Source organism: Chenopodium quinoa, unplaced genomic scaffold, assembly GCF_001683475.1.
Source record: "Chenopodium quinoa cultivar QQ74 unplaced genomic scaffold, ASM168347v1, whole genome shotgun sequence".
NCBI classification, from domain to species: domain Eukaryota; kingdom Viridiplantae; phylum Streptophyta; class Magnoliopsida; order Caryophyllales; family Amaranthaceae; genus Chenopodium; species Chenopodium quinoa.
Genome location: NW_018743946.1, coordinates 1,060,485 through 1,082,991, shown reverse-complemented (window position 1 = coordinate 1,082,991; position 22,507 = coordinate 1,060,485). Strand labels below are relative to the sequence as shown.

General features: G+C 35.3%; 3 protein-coding genes and 1 long non-coding RNA gene across 15 annotated transcripts; 1 reads left to right on the top strand and 3 right to left on the bottom strand.

The window, feature by feature from the left end:
• Positions 1-4,349: 4,349 nt before the first annotated feature.
• On the bottom strand, positions 4,350-9,656 carry LOC110688960. Of its 11 annotated transcripts, none has more exons than XR_002504719.1 (7): positions 8,724-9,649; positions 7,966-8,631; positions 6,428-6,593; positions 6,279-6,351; positions 5,060-5,787; positions 4,559-4,685; positions 4,350-4,389 (listed from the first exon to the last, which is right to left on the bottom strand). It is a non-coding gene; the product is annotated as an uncharacterized LOC110688960 (long non-coding RNA). The 11 variants fall into 11 exon arrangements; XR_002504728.1 differs by lacking the exon at positions 4,350-4,389 and having other exon boundaries at positions 4,442-4,685; positions 5,060-5,238; positions 5,721-5,787; positions 8,724-9,656; XR_002504723.1 differs by lacking the exon at positions 4,350-4,389 and having other exon boundaries at positions 4,442-4,685; positions 5,060-5,238; positions 5,665-5,787; positions 8,724-9,655.
• A 1,278-nt stretch (positions 9,657-10,934) lies between these two features.
• LOC110689038 lies at positions 10,935-11,924 on the top strand. Its single transcript, XM_021865787.1, has 2 exons — positions 10,935-11,216; positions 11,280-11,924. The coding sequence occupies exons 1-2, from the start codon at positions 10,935-10,937 to the stop codon at positions 11,922-11,924; spliced, it is 927 nt and encodes a 308-aa protein (XP_021721479.1).
• An 863-nt stretch (positions 11,925-12,787) lies between these two features.
• On the bottom strand, positions 12,788-21,503 carry LOC110688958. The gene is made up of 9 exons (XM_021865707.1): positions 21,347-21,503; positions 21,192-21,253; positions 21,041-21,104; positions 18,692-18,763; positions 16,056-16,291; positions 15,867-15,957; positions 15,659-15,766; positions 15,457-15,573; positions 12,788-13,633 (listed from the first exon to the last, which is right to left on the bottom strand). The coding sequence occupies exons 2-8, from the start codon at positions 21,200-21,202 to the stop codon at positions 15,466-15,468; spliced, it is 690 nt and encodes a 229-aa protein (XP_021721399.1). The 5' UTR covers positions 21,203-21,253; positions 21,347-21,503; the 3' UTR covers positions 12,788-13,633; positions 15,457-15,465.
• On the bottom strand, positions 16,298-18,538 carry LOC110688959 (pheromone-processing carboxypeptidase KEX1-like). Of its 2 annotated transcripts, XM_021865709.1 has the most exons (3): positions 17,541-18,538; positions 17,343-17,446; positions 16,298-17,245 (listed from the first exon to the last, which is right to left on the bottom strand). In XM_021865709.1, exon 3 carries the CDS (start codon positions 16,975-16,977, stop codon positions 16,513-16,515), a length of 465 nt encoding a protein of 154 aa, XP_021721401.1. In that variant the 5' UTR covers positions 16,978-17,245; positions 17,343-17,446; positions 17,541-18,538; the 3' UTR covers positions 16,298-16,512. The 2 variants fall into 2 exon arrangements, with proteins under 2 accessions (XP_021721401.1, XP_021721400.1); XM_021865708.1 differs by having other exon boundaries at positions 17,343-18,538.
• Positions 21,504-22,507: the final 1,004 nt, after the last annotated feature.

Genomic DNA, 22,507 nt, shown 5'->3' with positions numbered 1-22,507 from the left:
ATCGGGATTGCCCACACTTATAAAAATAAAATAAATGCTAAAGCAAAAAGAGCTAAAAAAGAGTAGAAACTCAAACATAAAAATACAAATATTCAAAAGCAAGGTTGCACACCTTGGGAGCTTATCTAGGTTCTTGAGCCTTTATGCCCTTCTTCTTCAAACCTTTAGCCTAACCACGCTACAACCCTTAAAAAGACCTTTTTTGAGGTATACACACTTGTGCGAGGTTCGGCTAGAGCTACGTTCGGCCTGATTCCTAACGGATACGTAGGCAACCTCACATCGAGGTGCGGCCGTAATAAACATGCATTCATATTCACATTCACACACTTGCACCATGATCATATCAAGGAATCTCCAATGCTCATCCCTTTTCATTTAGAGCTAGATTTGGGGGCTTGATCCCTATATTATTAGCTTACCTAGCCTAAGAGTCACCACCATTTGACTCTTTTCAATATATTTTTCCACACACTTAGCTCTTGCGGCCTAGCTTTAGTGTCACTATCACACACTGCACACATACATGACCAAATATATTTCCCTTAGGAACCCTTTGTCATGAAATCTTAACGCTGAAGCATGCTTCGTCAAAATCACTCATAAATAATAATCATCATAGCATCACAAAGTACGAAGTGCTTAGCCTCCGTGCCTAAATTACCCAAATACTTTCATCATTGAGTCAACCATTGAGATAGCCTAGGATGAATTAATCCTTGAACCTTGAGAGATAGTATCAAATGACATTTGACTAAGCTCATTCAACATGCATCTTCAAACTTCGATTCTTTTTCGCGTCTTTCTTTTTCGGGAGAAAGTCGGTACCTTCCACAAAAATGACGGAAATTTTTTGCTTTTTTGCATTTTTCGAGTCAACACAATGCACACACAAGTCATGTACACATTGAGTCATGTCGTGTCATATCACTTTGATTTGAGTCTAACACATATGTCAAACAGTTTGAGTCGAGTCAACCTCGAGTCAGTCGATCACATGAATCAAGTTTATGCCTTGAGTCGTGTCAAGTTGATGAGTCAAGCAACGTTAAGCCTTAGGTCAACCCTAAGATGATTAAAGAGATTGGCAAAGTTCTATAGTCAAAATAAATACAGGTGCAGCAGAACAGGGAAGACTCTATCGCAGCGTTCGCGACGAACAGAGCAAGAAATAAAACGGAAAATTGAATTTAAAGGAGAATCCGTGCTGGCGCCAGTCCCTAGGCATTGGCGTCACTTTCTGTGCTTGGCGCCAGACGCCAATTCCAGCGCCTGGCGCTAATGCCATATGTTTGGCGCTGATTGATTTTTAGCGACGCCAAAGCAGCCAGCCACCTGTTGGGGTTGTGCTAGCCTTCTGCAATATATTTTTGGGTTCCTTGGTACGCTAGTTAGCCCCTATAAGCAATATTGACATGATTAAGTAGTCAGTTTGATTACAATTGCAATAAGTGATCGACCTGATGAAAGATCGTCTCACTTAGCTTAAAGCGCCTAAGCATTGGCTCAAAAGCAGAAAAGGCACCGACGTATAGGTTCAAAGCAACGAAAGCGCCGACGTACAGGCATAGCGGAAGCAAAGTTCGAGCAAGCTTTAAAGATCGACAAGTGTTGGTCTTCGGTATTTTTCCTTTGGGAAAATTATCGCATCAAATGAGGATGACTTCAAGTAAAGTTATTTTCGACAGCGTTCGCTAAGATTGTGGAAGTTGTCACCAAAGATTTGAGAAGATGGCACGAGATGGGCGGTCTTCGACGGCATTCGCTAAAATTGTGGAGGTTGTCACCCAAGATTTGAGAAGATAGCACGAGATGGGCGGTCTTCAACAGCATTCGCTAAGATTGTGGAGGTTATCACCCAAGATTTGAGAAGATAGCACGAGATGGGCGGTCTTCGACGGCATTCGCTAAGATTGTGGAGGTTGTCACCCGAGATTTGAGAAGATAGCACGAGATGGGCAGTCTTCGACGACTTTTGCTATGATTGGAAAGGTTGTCACTATGATTCAAGAAAAGGCTCAAGATGTAGCAACATTGATCGACGGCGTTCCCTAGATTGCGGAAGATCGTCAAAACAAACAGCAAGGTGGCGTTCCCTAGATTGTGGAGAGTTGTCACAAACAACTGAGGATTGTTTCAAGAGAAATAATCTTCGATGGTGTTCCCTTGGACGTGGAATATTATCACAGCGGAGAAGGTAGTTTCAGGCGAAGCAATCTTCTAATTTGGAAGCAGTTACGGGCGTAGCGGTTTTCAAGCGGGATGGCATTCTCTAGCTTGCAGGAGGTCATCAAAACAGCAACAGCAACAGTCGGTTACTTTCAGAGACGTGCTTGACGGTGCAAGATACGCGTTTCTTAACTCTTTTATCTGTTTAACTAATGCTAGTTTTGCAGGTATCGGCGTTATAAGATTGATTTAGGATCGCAGAACGTTCTGAATCATTCTCCGTCCCTATCGATACTTTGGCTTTCGTTTTCGAAACTTGTGTTTCTCCAAACTCAGTCAAAGTGGGGGCTTCTGTAGACACCCATTTGTGTCTCCCCAAAACCAAACCCAGTGATAAGTGTCTTTCACGTCGAATCATAATCGAATGAAACGAAAGTGTGGAAAGGTCTAGTGTTGCGGAAAGTTTTATTTTATTTTCTTTTCTCTTCTCTCTGTTTTTGAAAACTTTATTTTAAGAAAACAGTCAATCCAGTTTGGTTGGTCCATGATATGGGTCCAATAGTGGGGTAGTTGGATGGGGTTTGCAAAGACCTTTCCAACGATATATTATAAGCTCAATTCCGATGAATATTGAGGAATTTATGGCCAATTTACTAAACTAGGCCCGATTTGAGCTTTAAGTACGGCCCAATGATCTAGGGGAGGGCCTAATATGATTTATCTTTCCTAATATAATTAGGAATGGTTTTAGTCTTCTAGAACATTCTAGAAGGTTCTTATCATTCTTAATTCAATTAGGATTCTTCAAAGTTTTAATTAGATCAAATAACATTTTCAACTGAAATTATATTATTTTATCTTCCAGTACGGGAAATTTATCGGATTTTCGAAAACGCGTTAAAAGCCGGTTTGGCGTCCAACCCCAGGCCTTGGCGCCTGGAATCAGGATTGGCGCCAGACGCCAGCCATTGGCGCCTGGCGCTAGCCACTGGTCCTAGCGCCAATGAGCCAGGGCTGGCGCCAAGGTTGGTTTTCGATCTTCAGGCTCTGTTTTGATAAATTATCTTTTTTTGGATGATTTTCTCTATAAATATCGTATCAAAAACTCCGTTTTGATTCATCATCTACATCTATCGTTCACCAATTCTCTTTATTCTCAAGTTTTTATCAACTATCTTCATCATCGATCATCAACTCTCTTCATTCATAAATCGTTCATCAAGTCTTTTCATTCATTCATCTCTTTCATCAATAATTCTTAACATTCATTCTTTCTTTTCTAAACCTTACTTTTTCATACAAAATTCCGCATTCACAAGATCTTGAATACACCTAGCCATATTCGAAGTTGTCTTCGCCCTAGACGTGAAAGGTTTTAATTTCTGAGGGTTTGGTCTCAAATCTCTCTTTCAATTATTTAATTTAATTGCTTTGATTATTATTTTTTTTCCTTGAAGTTACTAACGTGTGTATTTTGTAATTAGAAAGAGGTACGAGACATCCAAGTAAGTACTTTGATGGTTTAATTGATTCCATGATGTAGATATCATGCTTAGATTGTTATTTATGATTCCTAGTATCATGTCTAGGGTATCTTTAATATTAAGTATGATTAAAAGTATGATGCTTCCTATGTTCTTCCTAATATTTATGATTATGATTGATTATTATTATTATTTATTATGTTTCTTGATACATATTATATTTATTCTTTATTGCTTGATCACACCTAAATTGCATGTTTAAAGGGAATTGGTACTTGCAATCGCGCTTAATAAGATATTAATAATCTTGTTTAGGGTAATTGTGATTATAAATTCAAGTGATCGCCAATAATAGATTTATTTGTGCATTAAATTCAACCAACATAGATTAAACAGGTTTAGGGTTAATCCTATTGATTGTATGTTAGTCAGAAAGCGCACGTGAATACGAGCAGAATAAAGTAGAGGCCTATTATTAGAGCAGGTTCAATCTCTTTTAGGTTGGATTTGTACCATCATCCCTGAACCCTTATTTTGTTCATGACCTTATGGAGTTGACGATCTCTTGGATCGTTAAGGGGTGTAACCTTCATCCTATGAACGGTTTACAAGTTCCTTAAAAACTTGTTGGCGACTCTTTTGCTCTATCTTCTTCCTTTTTGGACGTCACCGTACTTTAGTGTATGATCACAGTGGGGTTCAAGGTAGTGGGATTTTAAAGGCTTGAAACTATTCCCTACACCATGATACCAAAAAGCAATAACAAATCAACAGGGTCGAAAACAGAGGAAGGCAAACTAAAGGTAGCAATATATTGTTACTTATATTAGCAACCAAGAAGTAAATCTATATACAGAAGTACATTCAATACAATTTCAGTACATTTAAATATACTAAGCACATACCCATTAGGTCACAAATTGAACGCCATTGCAAACTTGCACAAACTTCCAATAATCGCCCTTCAATGAATGCACCAGCTTGTTACTTTTATATATACTACTTCCCTATTATCACTCACTTAGATAAACCCTGGTATACACAAAAAAAATTGTTCTATTATTGGCAATGTAGCACCCTTAGGGCTTTCAAATACACTCTTTCAGCTAACATTCTAATATAGAGTGCCAATTCCCAACAACTCTTAAACCAAGTAATCAAATTGATAGCTCATGATCTACAATTTTACACAAATAGAGAAAGAATCACATGATACAGAGTACTAATTTTACATATAATAGCTAAAAGACAAATGTACTAAACAAATCAAATATTTGTTTCTTAATTTTAACTATTTCAATTGTATAATTGAAATATCCATATTCACATAGTACACTCAACAAGAACAAGATAAAGCGAACAAAACATTTCAACCATCAAAATAATCAGTGAAATAGCAATTGTACCTGAGATAAAATTACTTGACCAAGAATTTCTCCATTGCCTCTCACCTGAAACCCCAACAATCAATTAAATTGGATATCACCTTCGCAAACTTCTCCACCAGCTACCCTTTCACTGAAGAACTAAGATAGCGACGCTCCAAAAACTTCACGGCTTCACCATTTCACCATTACAATGTGCTCTGTATTTTAGTAAGAAATTAAACAGTCCTTATCCTTTTATAAAGTATAAATCGTAACCTCAAAAAAATTCAAATTTCCATTTTAAAACCCAAAAAATCCAAATTTCATTTTTACAAACCCTAACATAAGAAATAGAACAGAAAAATCCAAATTTCACTAAGGGTCCTACCCCTCCAACCTTCTGCTACCCCTATATCCTTCCTTGCCCTTCATTATGTGCATGCAGTTGCAATTTTCTATCTCCTCTATCCACTCTCCATAGCAATAGTATTCACTTTAGTAATATAAGAAGAGATGAAGTTCTTAGATAACTCCATTCTAATAGTAACCTATTTCTAAACAGAATATATCCTATCCATCCCTAAGCAATATTTTATATTCTACTACAATCAACAACAAAAAAAGCATAATATCTATAAATGTACCCATGGCATTATAATTGATTAAATTCTCAAGAAGACTTGATAATGATCACCATGACCTGCTTGTATGATATTTACAACACGAACTATTCTCACACTACACCTCTTGCAAAGAGCATCAATTATCTGCAATTTCAAAAGTGGGAAAACATTTAAAATTTTATGGAAACGATAACGTATAACAAAACTAAAGAGGAAAGTTCAATAATTATTAAGCATTAATAACACCAATTAACATGTGATTTGTATTATATTCTGAAACTTGTAACATTTTAAAAACCCACATTAGACAACAACCAGAGTTTCATTACCAAAGAATTATCACATCATGTTTGTTCTGATCTGAACGCTTGGAATTGAAATAGATCAAACAAGAGTTAATTAAAAGAAACGCTAAAGGCTTATTAGACACTTAAATTCAACCTACTTACCAACATTCATATAATGAAAGAGTTCAAGAAAAAGACAATGAGCAGAGTAAACTAGCCAATAAAATACACATGCAGAATTAAAAAAAGGGAAGCATGGTGAAGACTGCAACTAAGATACATCATAATATATTGTAGTCTTCTATCACACACTAAAAAATGTACAGGAAGATATATTAAAGGGCTCACCGAAGCTCTTTTGGGCAATGTAGTAAATATTCCTACAGCTTGCCACCACGTCTCTATCTCAACTACACCACTCCTGCACCACATATAAGACATGTCATTGAATAACATGACCTGAAAAACCCCAACAGTAATAGAAAAAGTAAACATACCAAGCTATATATCAGTATATCTCAATGTGCATGCACACAATCACCCATATGAGATGAAGATTTCTTTATTTTTAAAGACAATGAGATGAAGCTTTCTCATGGTAGGGATTGTTGCAAATCCACCAGTTGAGAATCCAACACTTAATGCATGGTTGCACCCCACTTCCTACATTACAAAGATCCCTTTTAACATTAAAATAGAATAAAATATAGTTTTCATAAAGTGAATCCCCTAAGAGAACATATCTCCTAACACCACTAATACAATAGTTATTTTCCAAATTGATACCAGTATCACGTATCTACGGATAATAGAAGATGTCAGGAAATGAAAGGAAGAATCAGTTCATGGAAGATGCATAAAGGATTACCAGCACAATGTTACACAATGAATGTAACACAGATTAAATAATAATCATAGACATGATCAAATGAGTCTTAATTCAAAATTTGGCATTTACATAGTACAAATTTTCAAAGGTTCAGGTTCAGTATCTCTTGATACTACGGGTCACAACGATCTTGTCATTTGTTCCTTGAAATATAAAATGTCTAAGCTCTTAGCGTAACAGAAATAAGATGTTATTGCATGCTTCTGTGAACCATAATCACACTCACAGCCATTGACAAGAACAAAAAGTAATAACTTAAACGTCCTTGCAAATGACATCACTACAAAGAATCAACTGGAAAACCATACATTAGAAACTTTATAATCAATCTTATTTTAACTGTTGTCACCAAAATTCCAACAAAACTGTCATTTATGAAATAAAATCTCCTCTAAAGGATAAACTGCCATATTCAAGTCCTCGAGGCTCAAATCTAATGCATAAAACAGCCTTACATCAAAATCATAAACCAAGATGGTTGGTCCATATGATAAATTAATCTTAAATTTGAGAGATTTCCAACATCTATGAATCCTGATTGATACCTAAACAACAAATAACTGACACTAATTCATACTCCGAATCGCTAAAACTTTGTAATTCAAATTCAATAATTACCACAAATAATTTTAACAACCCATAATACAAATTTACCAATAAACATGTAAAAATCCAAAATTTAGACAAACTCATTAATCTAGTTTCTACTACAATTCGTAAACCAAAACTTCATCAAATCCAAAATTCAACATATTACCACTCATAAACTTGATCAAACCCATAATGCAAAAATTATCAATTATCCATGGACCAACCAAAATCAAATATGCTTCATTATTCCAAATTCACAACTCAAAGGCCAAAATTAACCAAACCCATACTTCCAATTCAACAGATTACTACTCCAAACCCAAATTTAACTGTATACATTTCTAAATTCACCGAAAATAAACCATTGGGACCAATCTTAACACCCCATTTTATCATTTAGCCCTTCTTCACCATTTCATTACTAAACTAAACAATTTAGTGACATAAGATAATGCTAATTCTATAGTACTTCATAACAACATGCTCAATAAAACAGAAGAACAAAACAAAACCAAATAATTTGATGAAAATTTTCAAAAAACAAATAAATTTTACCTTCTCAAGCATCATTAAACTCTCCTCCCATGAGAGTATTACCCCTAGCCGACCTCTGACCACCGTAATATAATTTCTTTACAATAATAGCATTAAAGAGCTCATTGTTCAAAATAATCAAGGAAAATACAACATAAAGTATATAACACAGTAAACTCACATTGACTAAATTGTATAAAAAAAGATGACAATAATCAGTCACATTTAGAATATAAGCAATCCATCATTACTTTCTCCAAATTCAATTGCCCAAACATAAAACAACAAAATCATCAGACAAAACTAACATAGATTTACAAAGCATAATTACTAACAAGGATATATCTGGAATCAACCCACGAACAGAGCAAAATTCTAGCTGAATAATATAGGTAAAACTAATAAAACCAAGAATTGAGGTTCTCACTTTGTTCTGGATAGAAAAATTGATGAAATTGGTATCAACTATAACCCGATAAGGCATCCCAAAACGGTAAATAAGGCGGATGATACATTAGGCCTAATTCACACCCACAAAAACAACAATAAAATTATCATGAAATTCGTTTATACCCAATAATTATAACTGCTTAAATAAATTGAAGAATTTAGGAAGCTTACACATTTCCAGGAAGAATAGCGGATTCAAGGTCTTTCTTGTAGGGGTTTAATACGTCTTGCTTATGCCTGAATTTGAATAAAACAATAGACAATTGAAGAGTGAGTACATGTTAATTAATGTAAAGAAAGAAATAGAGAGGAAGAGAGAGAATTAGTACCTATTTTGGAAGTGAAGAGCTTCTTCCTGACGCCAAATTTGGGGCTTTTTTTAGCTTTTCCCATTAATTCGTCATCAAATTTTGCCTCAATTGAAACATTTTCTCCTGAATGACTTCTTCTATGCCCCCCATCTAAATCAACAGCAGCCTCCGTTGCTAAGTTCTGGTCGGAGAGGCTCTTAAATAGTCGCAAGTATACCTAGCCTACTATGTGCTATGAAAGATGAGATGAGAAAGGAAACTTACGCAAACACGAGTTGCGATGAAGAAGAAGATCTGGAGATGTTGATGCTTTTCCGATTGAATTTTCAGTAAGTTGAAGAATGGATAAGCCCTAGAAAATTGTTGGAGAGGAGAAGCTAGGAGAGTGAAACTGAGATGACTGTAATTCAGAGCAAAAGAAAAAATAACAAGAAAAAAATGAAAGGTAGTGAGGAAGAGTAGGATAAAGAAAGGACATGGGTAGCCATCAGTCCAAGAGCTCACACAGCAACTTAATTTCGTGGCAAGGGGTAGTTTGGGCATAGCACTGTAGATAAGCTACAGTAGCACTTCCCACTTTTTAAAGGGTTTTAGATTCGTGCTTCCTCTAAAGGTAGGTAGCGATCCCCATATGCGGGTTTGTTTAGGTGTGTTGGTAAGTTCTTTTAGGTTGTAATAGTGCGTTTATTTATATAGTTCTCTTTGTCAAAAAAAAAAAAAAAAAAAAGCCATTTAGGCCTCAGTCTTTTAAATTAGCAGTTGTGGTTTTTTTAAGCTATTAGAGTAGGTTATACTAGTTGTGACTGTTAGCTATAAAACAGGCATTCAAAATATGAGTGTTTGGAATATTAGAAGTTAAATTTATGTACTTCGTAATATATGTAGGTTATTTTACCATCATATGTTAACTTTCATCCTCCTTGTATTTTGACATATAAACTAGTTATTGGTCCGGGCGATACCCTGGTATTTATAAATTTTATCAAAATTAATTAAAATAAGGTTAATATTGAACAATTATAATTGAGTAAGTGAAAATATAATAATTTAAACTATTATTTTTCATTAATATTTATATTTTAAATGTCAAATATAAATATGAAGGTTATACATATGAATAGTTTTTGAAGTAAATAAATCATTAATATAGAGAATTAAAATTATACTAATGAAGAGTTTTTAAATTAATTACACATCATTGCATTTCAATGCGGTGAGAAATGAGTGTTACACATAGGATGACACATAGCGCACATGTGGCACCAAATAATAATAATGGTACACATGGCGTTAGCATGTTAATTCCATGAGTTTTAATAATAATATATAAAGGGAGGCAACTTAGGAGAAGGACCAATTTTTCAAGTCGATTTTTATACTACACATATTATTTTCAAGCAACATTGCCACTTCAACAATAACAACAAAAGTTTAAAAGTTTGTGAAGAGCTAGTCAAACACTACTTGTACGCCTAACCAGTAACCACCACCTTAGACACTATGGAGTACTTAGCCAAACAGTCATATTTCTAACTAGTATATTGAATTATTGATGATCATGTCAAACCTCAAATCGTTACTTTAAAAACAATTGCCAAACAAGGCCTATCCTTAATTATTAGCACAATTCATCAATTCTTACTCCGTACTTATCTAAATTTAAAAATGCAAAAGTATCAAAGGGGAAAAAGAAAACACACTTGGCATCAAGAAAAAAAACGAAGCAGGAAGCCATTTGAGGCCATTGGTGAGATACTCGACATGGTTATCACTCGCAATTTCCATCATGAACACAAAGGCAATAAGCGATTGAGAATCAGAACAAAAAATTATACTTTATACGAAAATATAGAAACTGATAGAATATGTTAAATATTCTCGATATTATTTTGTATAGAAAGATATAGTTTGATAATATTCTATAATTATCTTGTGAGATCTCCTAACGTGTTTAGGGATCACTCTTGTAACCCTATATATATTTGATCAATGGAATCACTCCAATCTGAGGAGTTTTACACAAAATCTAACATGGTATGACAGCACAGGTTTTGATCAAACCTCGTTTCCGCAAAAAAAAAAAATTATCTTCCTCATACTAGCCGACCACCTCCCTATACACTGTAGCTTCCCCTAGCCGCCCACCATGACCAAGGAAGACGGTGATAATTCATCTTCCTCTGACTATCTCTTGCCTTTGGAGTGAATAACATCAAGAATGTAATCCCCATGATTCTTGATCGTGACAAGGTCCAATATTCAAATTGGGTTGAACTCTTTGAATGTCATGCTAATGCTTACAACGTTTTAGATCATATTGACCTAAAAACTTCACGGCCTACAGGTTTATCGGATGATATATGGAAGAGACTTGATTCAATTGTTATAAACTGGATTTATGGCACAATCTCTCGTGATTTGCTTGAAACAATTTTGTGCAAGGGAGCCACGGCTCAAGAAATTTGGGATAAGCTCAAGGCGATTTTTCAAGATAATAAAACTACTAGGGCGGTATATCTTGAAAATCAATTCAATGCTTTACATCTCTCCAATTTTAATGGCATCTCTTCTTAGTGTCGTGAGTTGAAGAACTTGAAGGATCAATTGGCCAGTGTTGATCAAGCGGTGTCGGAGCAAAATATGGTGATTAGGTTGGTCTCGGGTCTTATAGGTACTGATTTGGACACCGTTGCTGCCATTATCCAACAATCAGACCCGCTGCCATCTTTTGAAACTGCTCGATCTCGTCTTCTTCTTGAGGAGTCGAGGCGTGCCAATGATAATAGTGCTTCCGCGTCTTCCTTTGTAGCCCAATCAAGCAATTCGAGCTCTGCTAGCACCACCACCGTGCCACCCCAACAGCAGCAGCAGCCGGGTGGTAGGGGTGGCGGCATAGGTGGACGCGACAGGGGACGTGGCTGTGAACGGGGCAAGGGTCGTGATCGTGGACAACCGCAACAGCAGCAACAACCCCCACCCCAGCAGCAAGGTGCGCCTATGTGGGGGGTGCTCCGCAACAGCAGTGGGAAGGGACAGCAGGTCAGCATGCCCTGCAATGGGGCTACGCTCCCTATCCGCACCCACAACAGTGGGCAGCCCCGAAACCCGCCTTCCCACAGCAGCTGCAGCATTTTAAGTAGCAGCAAGCCCACTTCACACGCCCCTTGCCGCAGCAACAACAATATCAAGGTCGAAATTCACAGTACGGTGCTACAATGACTCCGGCCGAGCTAGGCAACGCCTTTGCAACTATGAGCTTGCCAAATTACGACCCATCTTGGTACATGGACTCCGGAGCCATTTCCCACATGACCAATCAATCCGGTAATCTCTTAACCCTCTTTAATTTAAGCACTCATAATTATATTCAAGTGGGTAACGCTCAACGCATTCCAATAACGGGTTATCACTACTAAAAAACCAGTGAATTGCGACCGCCAGTGCCGGTCGCAAATTATGAGGAAAACGGTCGCTATTTGGAATTGCGACCGTCACCGGTCGCAAAGGCGCAGTCCTTATTTAATTGGTCGCAAAAAACAAAAAATTGCGTCCACTTGGCGATCGCAGATCAAATTGCGACCGTTTTTCATATTTTCAACGACCGTTTTTTAAGCTGACGTAATTGGTTATTTGCGACAGGCAAAGCGGTCGCAATTGTTGAAAATTACGACCGCCTAAGACGGTCGCAAAATCCTGCGATCTGCGACAGGTCGTGACGGTCGCAATAGTCAGAAAATTACGACCGCCTAAGACGGTCGCAAAAACGTGGGATCTGCGACAGGGTACTGGCGGTCGCAATATTTAGAAAATTACGACAGGCAGCTAAACGGTCGCAATTTCTCATAGAATTGCGACTGAGCAGGGCGGTCACAATTTATTAAGTCTGCGACAGGTATAGACGGTCGCAATTTATTAAATCTGCGACAGGTATAGACGGTCGCAAATATGATATTATTATAATGCAATTTTCATATCATTACAATTTGCATTATCGATGTCATCCTAACCTGAACCTATAACTTGTTATCATGTGAATTAATTTTAAAATTAATATAAAATAAAAATAAAATGCATAATTCATATAGATAATAATATTAATAATTAAAAAGTCCAACTTCGAACAATACATACAATAACAATGTTCAAGTTAATAATAATAGTAATTAGTTAGTAATAGTTTTATAAGCTTAACTTTAAAACTAAGTTAGGCCTATATGAATAATTAATGGCCTATGTTCCTTCAAAAAATAGATAAGGCCAACATGTGACAATATAATATCAATTTCAGGCCTATATTCTCCAAATAAATAACGAAATGGCCTATATCCCCCAAAAAAACAAACCTAAGGCCTATATTCCCAAAAAAAAAACCTAAGGCCTATATTCCCCCAAAAAAAATACTAAGGCCTATATCAACAATACTAATGTAAGAGCTTTATGAACAAAAACTACGACACCGGAGTCTGGTGACCAAGCCCACCACCAGTCATGTCCGGGTCATCTTCCCTACGAAACTGAAATGGAGGACCACCTGAACAGTTAGAGAACAAGTTCTGCAACATCGTCTCCATCATTCTCTTACTCTCAATTGCCGCCTCCTCCTGCTCTTTCTTCAATGCCTCCTGCAATTGCGTAGCAAACTGTGCCTCCATCTGTGCCTGCATTTGCACTTTTGCCTCCTCTATTCGCTCGGCAACCTCGGCTTGCACACGTTCCTCCAACTGTGAAGGCGTGAAGCTATAGAAGGATTGTACGATTGCAGCCTTTCTCGGAAGAGGGGCTATAAATTAAAACAAACTAGCACTTGCACCTAGGCCCTTCACTACACCCTTTTTCCTACCACCAACGGCCTCCCAGTATAGCTGGTTAGGGCCCGGTTGTGACCCTTCTTGAGTGGAAGACTCGTCAAGCTTCTTTTGGTAGGCTTCCTGAAATCAAACAAATCAAATTTTGCATATTAAACATGTTTATAGGTTCAAATTGCTTTCAAGCATTTACAAGGCTATAGGTTTACAACTTGGCTTAAATGGCCTTCTAACTTACCCACTTTTTTTTTTGATATATTCTAAGATTTTATCAATCAAATAACTCATATTTATCTTACAAAACATGTTTATAGGTTCAAATTGGTTAATCATAGAGATTTTCATGCAGATTCAAGGCTATAGGTTCATGATTAGGCTAAAATGGCATAAATTACCTTCTAACTTACCCATTTTCTTTGTTTATGCTATATTCTAAGATTTTATCAATCAAACAAATCAAATTTATCATAAAAAACATGTTTATAGGTTCAAATTGGTTAATCATAGGCATTTTCAAGCATTTACAAGGCTATATGTTCACAACTAGGCTAAAATGGCTTAAATGGCCTTCTAACTTAACCATTTTCTTTGTGTTTGATATATTCTAAGATTTTATCAATCAAACAACTCATATTTAGCATACAAAACATGTTTATAGGTTCAAATTGGTTAATCATAGAGATTTTCATGCATATTCAAGGCTATAGGTTCATGACTAGGCTAAAATGGCATAAATGACCTTCTAACTTACCCATTTTTTTGTTTATGCTATATTCTAAGATTTTATCAATCAAATAACTCATATTTAGCATAAAAAACATGTTTATAGGTTCAAATTGGTTAATCATAGACATTTTCAAGCATTTACAAGGCTATAGGTTCACAACTTGGCTAAAATGGCTTAAATGGCCTTCTAACTTACCCATTTTCTTTGTGTTTGATATATTCTACGATTTTTTATCAATCAAACAACTCATATTTAGCATAAAAACATGTTTATAGGTTCAAATTGGTTAATCATAGAGATTTTCATGCATATTCAAGACTATAGGTTAATGACTAGACTAAAATGGCATAAATGACCTTCTAACTTACCCGTTTTCTTTGTTTATGCTATATTCTAAGATTTTATCAATCAAAAAACTCATATTTAGCATATTAAACATGTTTATAGGTTCAAATTGCAAAAACTTACACATTTTCATGCATATTCATGGCTATAGGTTCATGACTAGGCTAAAATGGCATAAACGGCATTCTAACTTAGCCATTTTCTTTGTTTTTGCTATATTTTAAGATTTTATCAATCAAACAACTCATATTTAGCATATTAAACATGTTTATAGGTTCAAATTGCAAAAACATACACATTTTCATGCATATTCATGGCTATAGGTTCATGACTAGGCTAAAATGGCATAAATGGCATTCTAACTTAGCCATTTTCTTTGTTTTTGCTATATTTTAATATTTTATCAATCAAACAACTCATATTTAGCATATTAAACATGTTTATAGGTTCAAATTGCAAAAACTTACACATTTTCATGCATATTCATGGCTATAGGTTCATGACTAGGCTAAAATGGCATAAATGGCATTCTAACTTAGCCTTTTTCTTTGTTTTTGCTATATTTTAAGATTTTATCAATCAAACAACTCATATTTAGCATACAAAATATGTTTATAGGCATAAATTGCTAAAACATACACATTTTCAAGCATATACAAGGCTATAGGTTTATAACTATGCTAAAATGGCTTAAATGGCCTTGTAACTTACCCATTTTCTTTGTTTTTGATATGTTCTAAGAGTTTGTCATTCAAAAAACACATTATTTTCCAAATTTAGGTGCCTCAAATTTTAAATCACAAGTATAAGTGCCTATGTTATGCTTGCTTCCTTAAAAAATAATTTCATTAGTTTCCAAAGTTAGATGTGTTACCGAGATTTGTTATGCCCTCTTGTTAGCCGCAACTTTTCCTTTTCTTGGAACTTCCTTGAAATGTGTCTTTAGGAACACCTCAGGGGCAGTTGGAAGCACTCCACCGGCTTTCTGAACCTGCACAAATCAAATAACTCCTTAAATGCTTAGTGTATGTAACTACTAAAATTTATCATTATCATTATATAACATTAAGTATTACCATTTTCTTTGCATGCTTTGAGGCAGAGATAGAACCTTGGAAGTGTGACAGCTCAATTGGATTATACAAGGAGCCGCCCCTCCTGTTCTTCTTCGCTTTTTCAGACCTCTTGTAATAAGTAACCAACAAACAACAAAGTTAGATGAGTAAAATAAACTTGGGGGTTTTATAATACCGTAAACGAGTTCCACCAATGGGTCTTAGTAACCTTGTCAACCATTTCATATTTAAGCCATGGTTCGCGCCAATGTGCTTGAAAAATATTTGTAATGGAGGTGCTCACGGTGTTATCATCGAACCTTTGTACCAATAAGCAAACAAATGAAGTCATTACATACAAATCTAACCAAGATTGTTCAAGTTGGAATGCAAATTAAGATGACCATGAGTAACTTACCATAACCCCGTCGGGTGCAAAGTCCTTCTCGCAACGGGGGTAGGTACCTCACCCATGGGAGAGTTACCGTCTTGCGTCTGAGGAACCTGAGTAGATGTCCTAGAACCACCTACATATGACTCAAAGGATGGGGTAACTTCCAGAGAAGTTTCCGTATTTGCATGGCTTGTCGACGAAAACAATTCTCTCGGGGTGGCATGTCCCAGCTTCCGACGACCACCACCGGCCATGACAACCTACAATAAGAAAAACATTATGAATATCGGTAAAAATCATATAGCCATGTTATATCACGATCTATAAGCTATTGTCACACATAACCTTGGCTTTGCAAAATATAAATAATAACATATTCACACAAGTATATCACATTGAAACTAGGATGGTCTTTTAAAATAAATTGAAATCCATTAAGATTACATAATTAAAAAGTCAAAACAAGGTTACAATCAATCTCCTAAATCTCAGTTGAATCATCCTCCCCATCAGCACTAAGATCATCATCGGTATCATCATCCCAAAATCCGTCATCCTCATCCTCGTCCTCACTATCAGTAGATTTGAAACTAGACTCATCTGGAGGGGCATCAGGCAACACTTCATTTTCAGTATCCGAATCTCCAAATCCATCTTCATCACCTTCATAGTCCGGAACGTCATCCGGAGCACAAAGAGTTGGAATGTCAGCACTGGTTTCTTGTAGAAAGTCTTCGTCAACTGGTGCATCAACAACAGACCTCGCCTTTGTCTTGAACACTTCCCACCTTTGAGCCTTGTCTCTTTTCAGACTTGGGTAAGGTGCATAATAGACTTGGTTTGCTTGGTAAGAAAGCACAAATGGATCGTACTTGGGGTATTTTTTGGTATGATTGACTTCTACAAGCTTGTATTGATCAATGTTCATACCCCTAGTGGAATCCATTCAACTGCACTTTGAAAAGAACAGTCTTATAAGTCCGTAGGGCACTAGTGAACTCCAACTCGATGATATCCTCTAGAAACCCAAAATAATCACCACCATCTTCATTGGATACACTTACTCTATAATTCATTGTTGACTTATGTTTTCCATGGCCATAAGTTTGGAATTTGTATCCATTCACATAGAATTGGCTCCAAGTACGCACTCGCTTAGATGGGCCCATAGCCAAAGCAAACAATATTTCATCATTTGGCTTTTCTTGAATCACCTACTCATATGGCATAATTATATTAATAAATTGATATTAGTCGTGAAGTTATAGAAACAAAGTAAGAAAACGTGTTGATGTCAAATGCGTATCATACTCATTTTCAACCTAAACCACTCGAGGAATTCAGCTTCATGTTTAATCCACACATCTTCTTTGCGAATAGTGGGTTGCATTTAAAAAATGTGGTCCTCAAACCCCCTTCCATATAACCAGAGAAAGAGTATTAATGAAGGTGGTCGACATTGGATACGATGTAAAATTCAATGAAATCTTAGTGAGTGTGATAATTTACAAATTTAATACTTCTCATATGGTTCCAGAATACCGCTATTTCCCAAAACATATAAATGGGCACGTTGTAGTTCTTTTTCATCCAAATAGCGACGAACTCCACCAGTAGAAGCATGTCCATGATCAACCCTAAACAGTTCTAGAACACTATCATCCAAAGTGCTTTCAACATCATCATGAACATTTCACATTCTTTATTAAGAGATTTAAACATATGTTATGTCACATGCTTCTAACTTGATAAATACTTATAATTTTTACAACATGTTTTCTAAAATACTTATTATTTATATTTTACAATATTGATTAAATTATTTATAACTTACACTAAAAAATTATATTTATACCATTTCAAAGTAAATTGATGTAACATTAATAAAATAAAAGAAGCAATATGATTTGTATAGTTAACAAAGATGGGAGTTTGATAACAAAAATCAAAATATAAAAATATAAAATAAAACAACTACATGTAACCTTTCATGAAAAAACAAAATAATTTACAAAATACATTATAGAACCATAATACAAATTAATGTTCAAAAGATTATCATAACCCCTTAAACATACATATTTCTAATAAAGCCATTGTAATTCAATAAGAATCATTTTTTTAAAAACGAAAACTAAAATTATCCAACACATGAGTTCATACCATCCAATAGTCCTACATTGGACATAAAGCAAAATAAATTCCTATTCCAACCAAAACACATCCAAGTTCTAGCCTACGCACAATAAAGCGTAAAAAAATCCAACAATGAACCAAGCTATCAATAGCAAACCTCTTGCTAATACTAAACTGACCATATAAGAATCACTAAACCCGCTTAAACAAGTAGCATATTGACAAAGTAAAGCAATGATAATAAACTGAAATCAAAATGCATCTAATAAGGATTTTTTTAAAAAAAAATTTAGATCACAACTCCATAAACAACTAACATAAATATGAATCATATTGCACAAGTAAAAGAAGTAGTTAAATAATAAGGGAAGAAAAACACACAGCGGAGGAATTGACCAGAATTGACCAGAAAAGCAGAGGCGGCGACGAAGGTGGTCCTGGTATATGGTGGTGTTACACTTTTAGGTAGGGTATTTATAAAAAAAAATTAAAATGAAAAAAATAAATAACTACACACGACTTACCTGGTGGCGGCGATGGAAAACGACAGAAAAAGGAGAAGGGACGAGCGGAAGAGGAATCCGGCGACGATGGAGCTGCAAAGGGGGTTAATTTGCGACTCACAATTAGCTATTTCAAATTAAATAACGAAATTAAAAAAAAAAAATCAACCAAAAGGTCAAGACTGAGAACATAGCTTTAATCAAAAGTTCAAGAGTTAAATTTCACCATATTTAACCAAAAATTAGCCGAAAAGGCTATTTATACTATTTAAAGAAAATATTCAACTATGTAGCCTGATATTAAAGTAATTACAATGAGATAAACCCATGTATTAATACACATTTACGATAAGGTAGCTTATTTGGAATGCACATTTACCATGTCTAATTCTTAACTAGTCATTATGAATCTTGTATATTAGATAAAATCATGTACAAATTCAACCGTAAATCTCAAAGCAAACAAAGTTACATGGCTTATTTAATCGATTCAAGACAGAAAAATTTCATTACATCCAAACTTAATCTCAAAAATAATGAACTAATATAATGGCTGCCCTGTTTTTCCATCTTAAATTACCTAATTTATGCATATTGATTTGCTTTAAAATGTTTTTGGTTGGATTTTACTTTCTTCTTTGGTTGGTTTCCTAACATACTTTCAAATTGTAATTTGCTCAGGTTTACAGAATATGCTTAACAATACGGGTGACACTGGGGGGAAATGTTTACAGTTTTGGGACATATTCTACTAGAGCTGCTTATAGGAAAGCAGGCCTATAGATTAATTAATGATAGTCAAATTACAGCCAAAGAACCAAGTATTCAGCTCACCATTTCCCATAAGAAAGTTCAAACTACTACTACTAAGGAAATTAAACATAATATTCAGGTTCATAACCTGAATATTCATCAGTCATTCATGATTATGCAATGCTATTATATGGGATATTGTTCAAATATCAATCAATGTCAATAGTTTAGTGCCAAGTTTTGCACAACATTATTGAGACAATACAATAAATGTACTAATCAATGTCCGATAACAGGAGAAAAAGACCAACATGTTCAAAATCAAGGTCTTGAAAAGATTTGTGTTTTTCAGACCAACAAATCGTGTTTCCCTACCATTACAATTTCACAAATTTGATGAAACATATATCATTAACATCATGATTATTTGAAACTAAAAGCATAAAAATCAGGTATCAGCAAGTAACAATCGCAAATTCACAATTCCACAAGCATTTAAGTAATAAACTGCTTTATTAATCAATCCACAATTGATCATTCAAAGAATGAAATAAGGTAATTAGTTCATCTAGGAAAAGAAAGAAAGAGAGAGAGAGAAGGCCATAAACACCCAAAAGGACCCTACAAGTCTGATTTTGACAAGACCAGAGTTAGTTGTTTTGAAAGAGCATACTCAAAAAAATATCAACATTAACGACTTGAAGTGAATTACTGAATAAAGCGTACAAGTGACTATTAACAAACCAGCAAGAAGTATATTTATATTCGTATATTATTCTTCGATTCGAGTTGTAATTGTGTATAGATCAACAACAGAAGAAGAATCTTAATCTAACATAAACCCAAGATTAAAAGCAAAGTACTAAAACCAACAATGAAATAAGCATGGTCTATGACCAAGAAAAATAAAACGACAAAGAATTCAAGCATTAGAAAGATTCACCAATAAAATCCATTTTTATATCACCAAAGGAAAAATAATTCATTTGTATGGGAAAAAGTTAAGTATGATGTGCCCAGATTTATTTCATAAAATAAAATTAGATAAACCTTTAATTCAAATAGTGGATCATGAAATCAACAGGAAGCACTTTAATTGAACCAGATTTCCAGCAAAAATTAGCAAACATACAATTAAATTACCATCGTAATAAACAAAAACAGTAAGTAATCTAACATGCTAAATTTCCATGTTCATTTTGATCGGGCATGTGAGATCTGTTGTATTGTCTATCTCTTTTGCAAGCCTTTTTTGCTTTATACTATGAATTACATATGTATTTTCAAATTGTTTATTCTCGATCTCTTAAATATTGGAATGCAGTATATGGGAGCACTCTACTATCAATATTACTTGTCAAAGCTAGACGATTGTTTATATACCATTCCTGATGGACTTAATTGTAGTCAAGTGCATAAAGAATGTGTTGCCAAACAAGATGAAATTAAGAATGGGATGCTTTCTGATGCGTTTGCTAATGAAATTGGCTTAAAGAGCTTCATTCAGAAAGTGATCTACTGCTTTGTTTGGGATACACTCGACAGAAAATACACTCAACAGAAAATAAATTTTTAAAAAATATAATAAATAAAAAAAAACCCAATAGCATGACTTACCTGATTATACTCGACGGGAGACGGAAGAGGCAAAGATAGAAGGAGGAAACCGGCGATGGTAGCCCTGCGAACGTTGATTTGTGACCCGATTTTAGGGTTTTCGCCCAAATTAACAAAAATTCATAACAAAATAATGATACCATCGACTTACCTGGATACCATCGTCGGAAAACAAAGGAGGGACGACCTGGAGGGGAATCCGGCGACGGTGGTCTGCGTGGGGGTTGAATTGAGACCCAAAGTTAGGGTTTTCGCACAAATTAATTAAACTAATAAAATAAAAAAAATAAAAATAAAACGGCATACCTGTGTGTAGCGTCGCTGGCCCGAGACTGGTCGTCGGTGGGAACAACGGCGGAGTAGCGACCGTCCTTGCTGTTCTCCCTCTTCCCCCTTCTTCTCTGATTCAAACTTCCTTTTCCCCTTCTGAAAATATGAAATCCCGATTTCATTTTAATTTGTGTTTTAAAATTTTACGACCGGTTAGACCGGTCGTAATTATTTTTTAAAAAAATTAAATTAAATAATTTTAACGACTGTTATAACGGCTGCAATTTATTAAAAAACGGTCACAATTAATTAAAATTACGCCAGGCTACGAAACGGTTGTAAATAATACTATTTGCGACCGTTTTTTGGATAGTCGCAAGAAAATAGTCGTAAAATCACCGAATTTTAGTAGTGTATGGTCATTCCACTATTGCTAATAAATCCCTTGCTTTATGTGATGTTTATTTAGCTCCACAAATTATCAAAAATTTAATTTTTGTTCGAAAATTTACTTCTGATAATTCTATGTCCAAAGAGTTTGACCCTAGTGGTTTTTCTGTGAAGGATCTTCGAACGGGGAGTCAGATAACCAAATGCAATAGTACGGGGGGATCTCTATCCTGTGACCACCGCTCCATCAACTTGTCTAGCCACTTCTCTCACAGCCTTGTCTCCTTCCACATGGCACAACCATCTAAGACATCCCGGGGCCCCTACCATAGATTTTCTTAAGAGTAGAAATTTGATTGTTTGTAATAAGGTGCATAACTCCAGTACTTGTGTTGGTTGTCAATTGGGAAAACATATACGCTTGCCTTTTTATCATTTTAATAGCACTGCTCATTCTGCTTTTGACATAATTCATGCCAATTTGTGGACTTCTCCTATTCGTAGTGACAAAGGTCACAAATATTATCTAGTGCTTTTAGATGATTTCTCTCATTATGTTTGGACTATTCCACTTTCTTATAAATCTCAAGTATTTCAAACCTTTCTTAATTTTCGACAATATGTTCTCACACAATTTGAACATATTAAATCCTTTCAAAGCGATCAGGTCGTGAATTTGATAATTATCCGTTAAAACTTTTTTGTGTCAAAAATGGGTTGGTTTTACGTTTCTCTTGTCCAAACACATCCTCACAAAATGGCAAAGCCGAAAGAATGATCCGTACGATTAACAACGTTAAGCGTCCT

Excerpts from the sequence above, each read along its gene's own strand:
- LOC110688959 (XM_021865708.1), bottom strand. The coding sequence starts at position 16,977 with ATGGATTCCACTAGGGGTATGAACATTGATCAATACAAGCTTGTAGAA.
- LOC110688958 (XM_021865707.1), bottom strand. Across the intron at positions 15,767-15,866 it reads AATATGAAATGGTTGACAAG|AGGTCTGAAAAAGCGAAGAA; the intron begins GTTACTAAGACC and ends ACTTATTACAAG. Across the intron at positions 15,574-15,658 it reads CAAAGCATGCAAAGAAAATG|GTTCAGAAAGCCGGTGGAGT; the intron begins GTAATACTTAAT and ends TGATTTGTGCAG.
- LOC110689038 (XM_021865787.1), top strand. The coding sequence starts at position 10,935 with ATGATTCTTGATCGTGACAAGGTCCAATATTCAAATTGGGTTGAACTC. Across the intron at positions 11,217-11,279 it reads ATAATAAAACTACTAGGGCG|TGTCGTGAGTTGAAGAACTT; the intron begins GTATATCTTGAA and ends ATCTCTTCTTAG.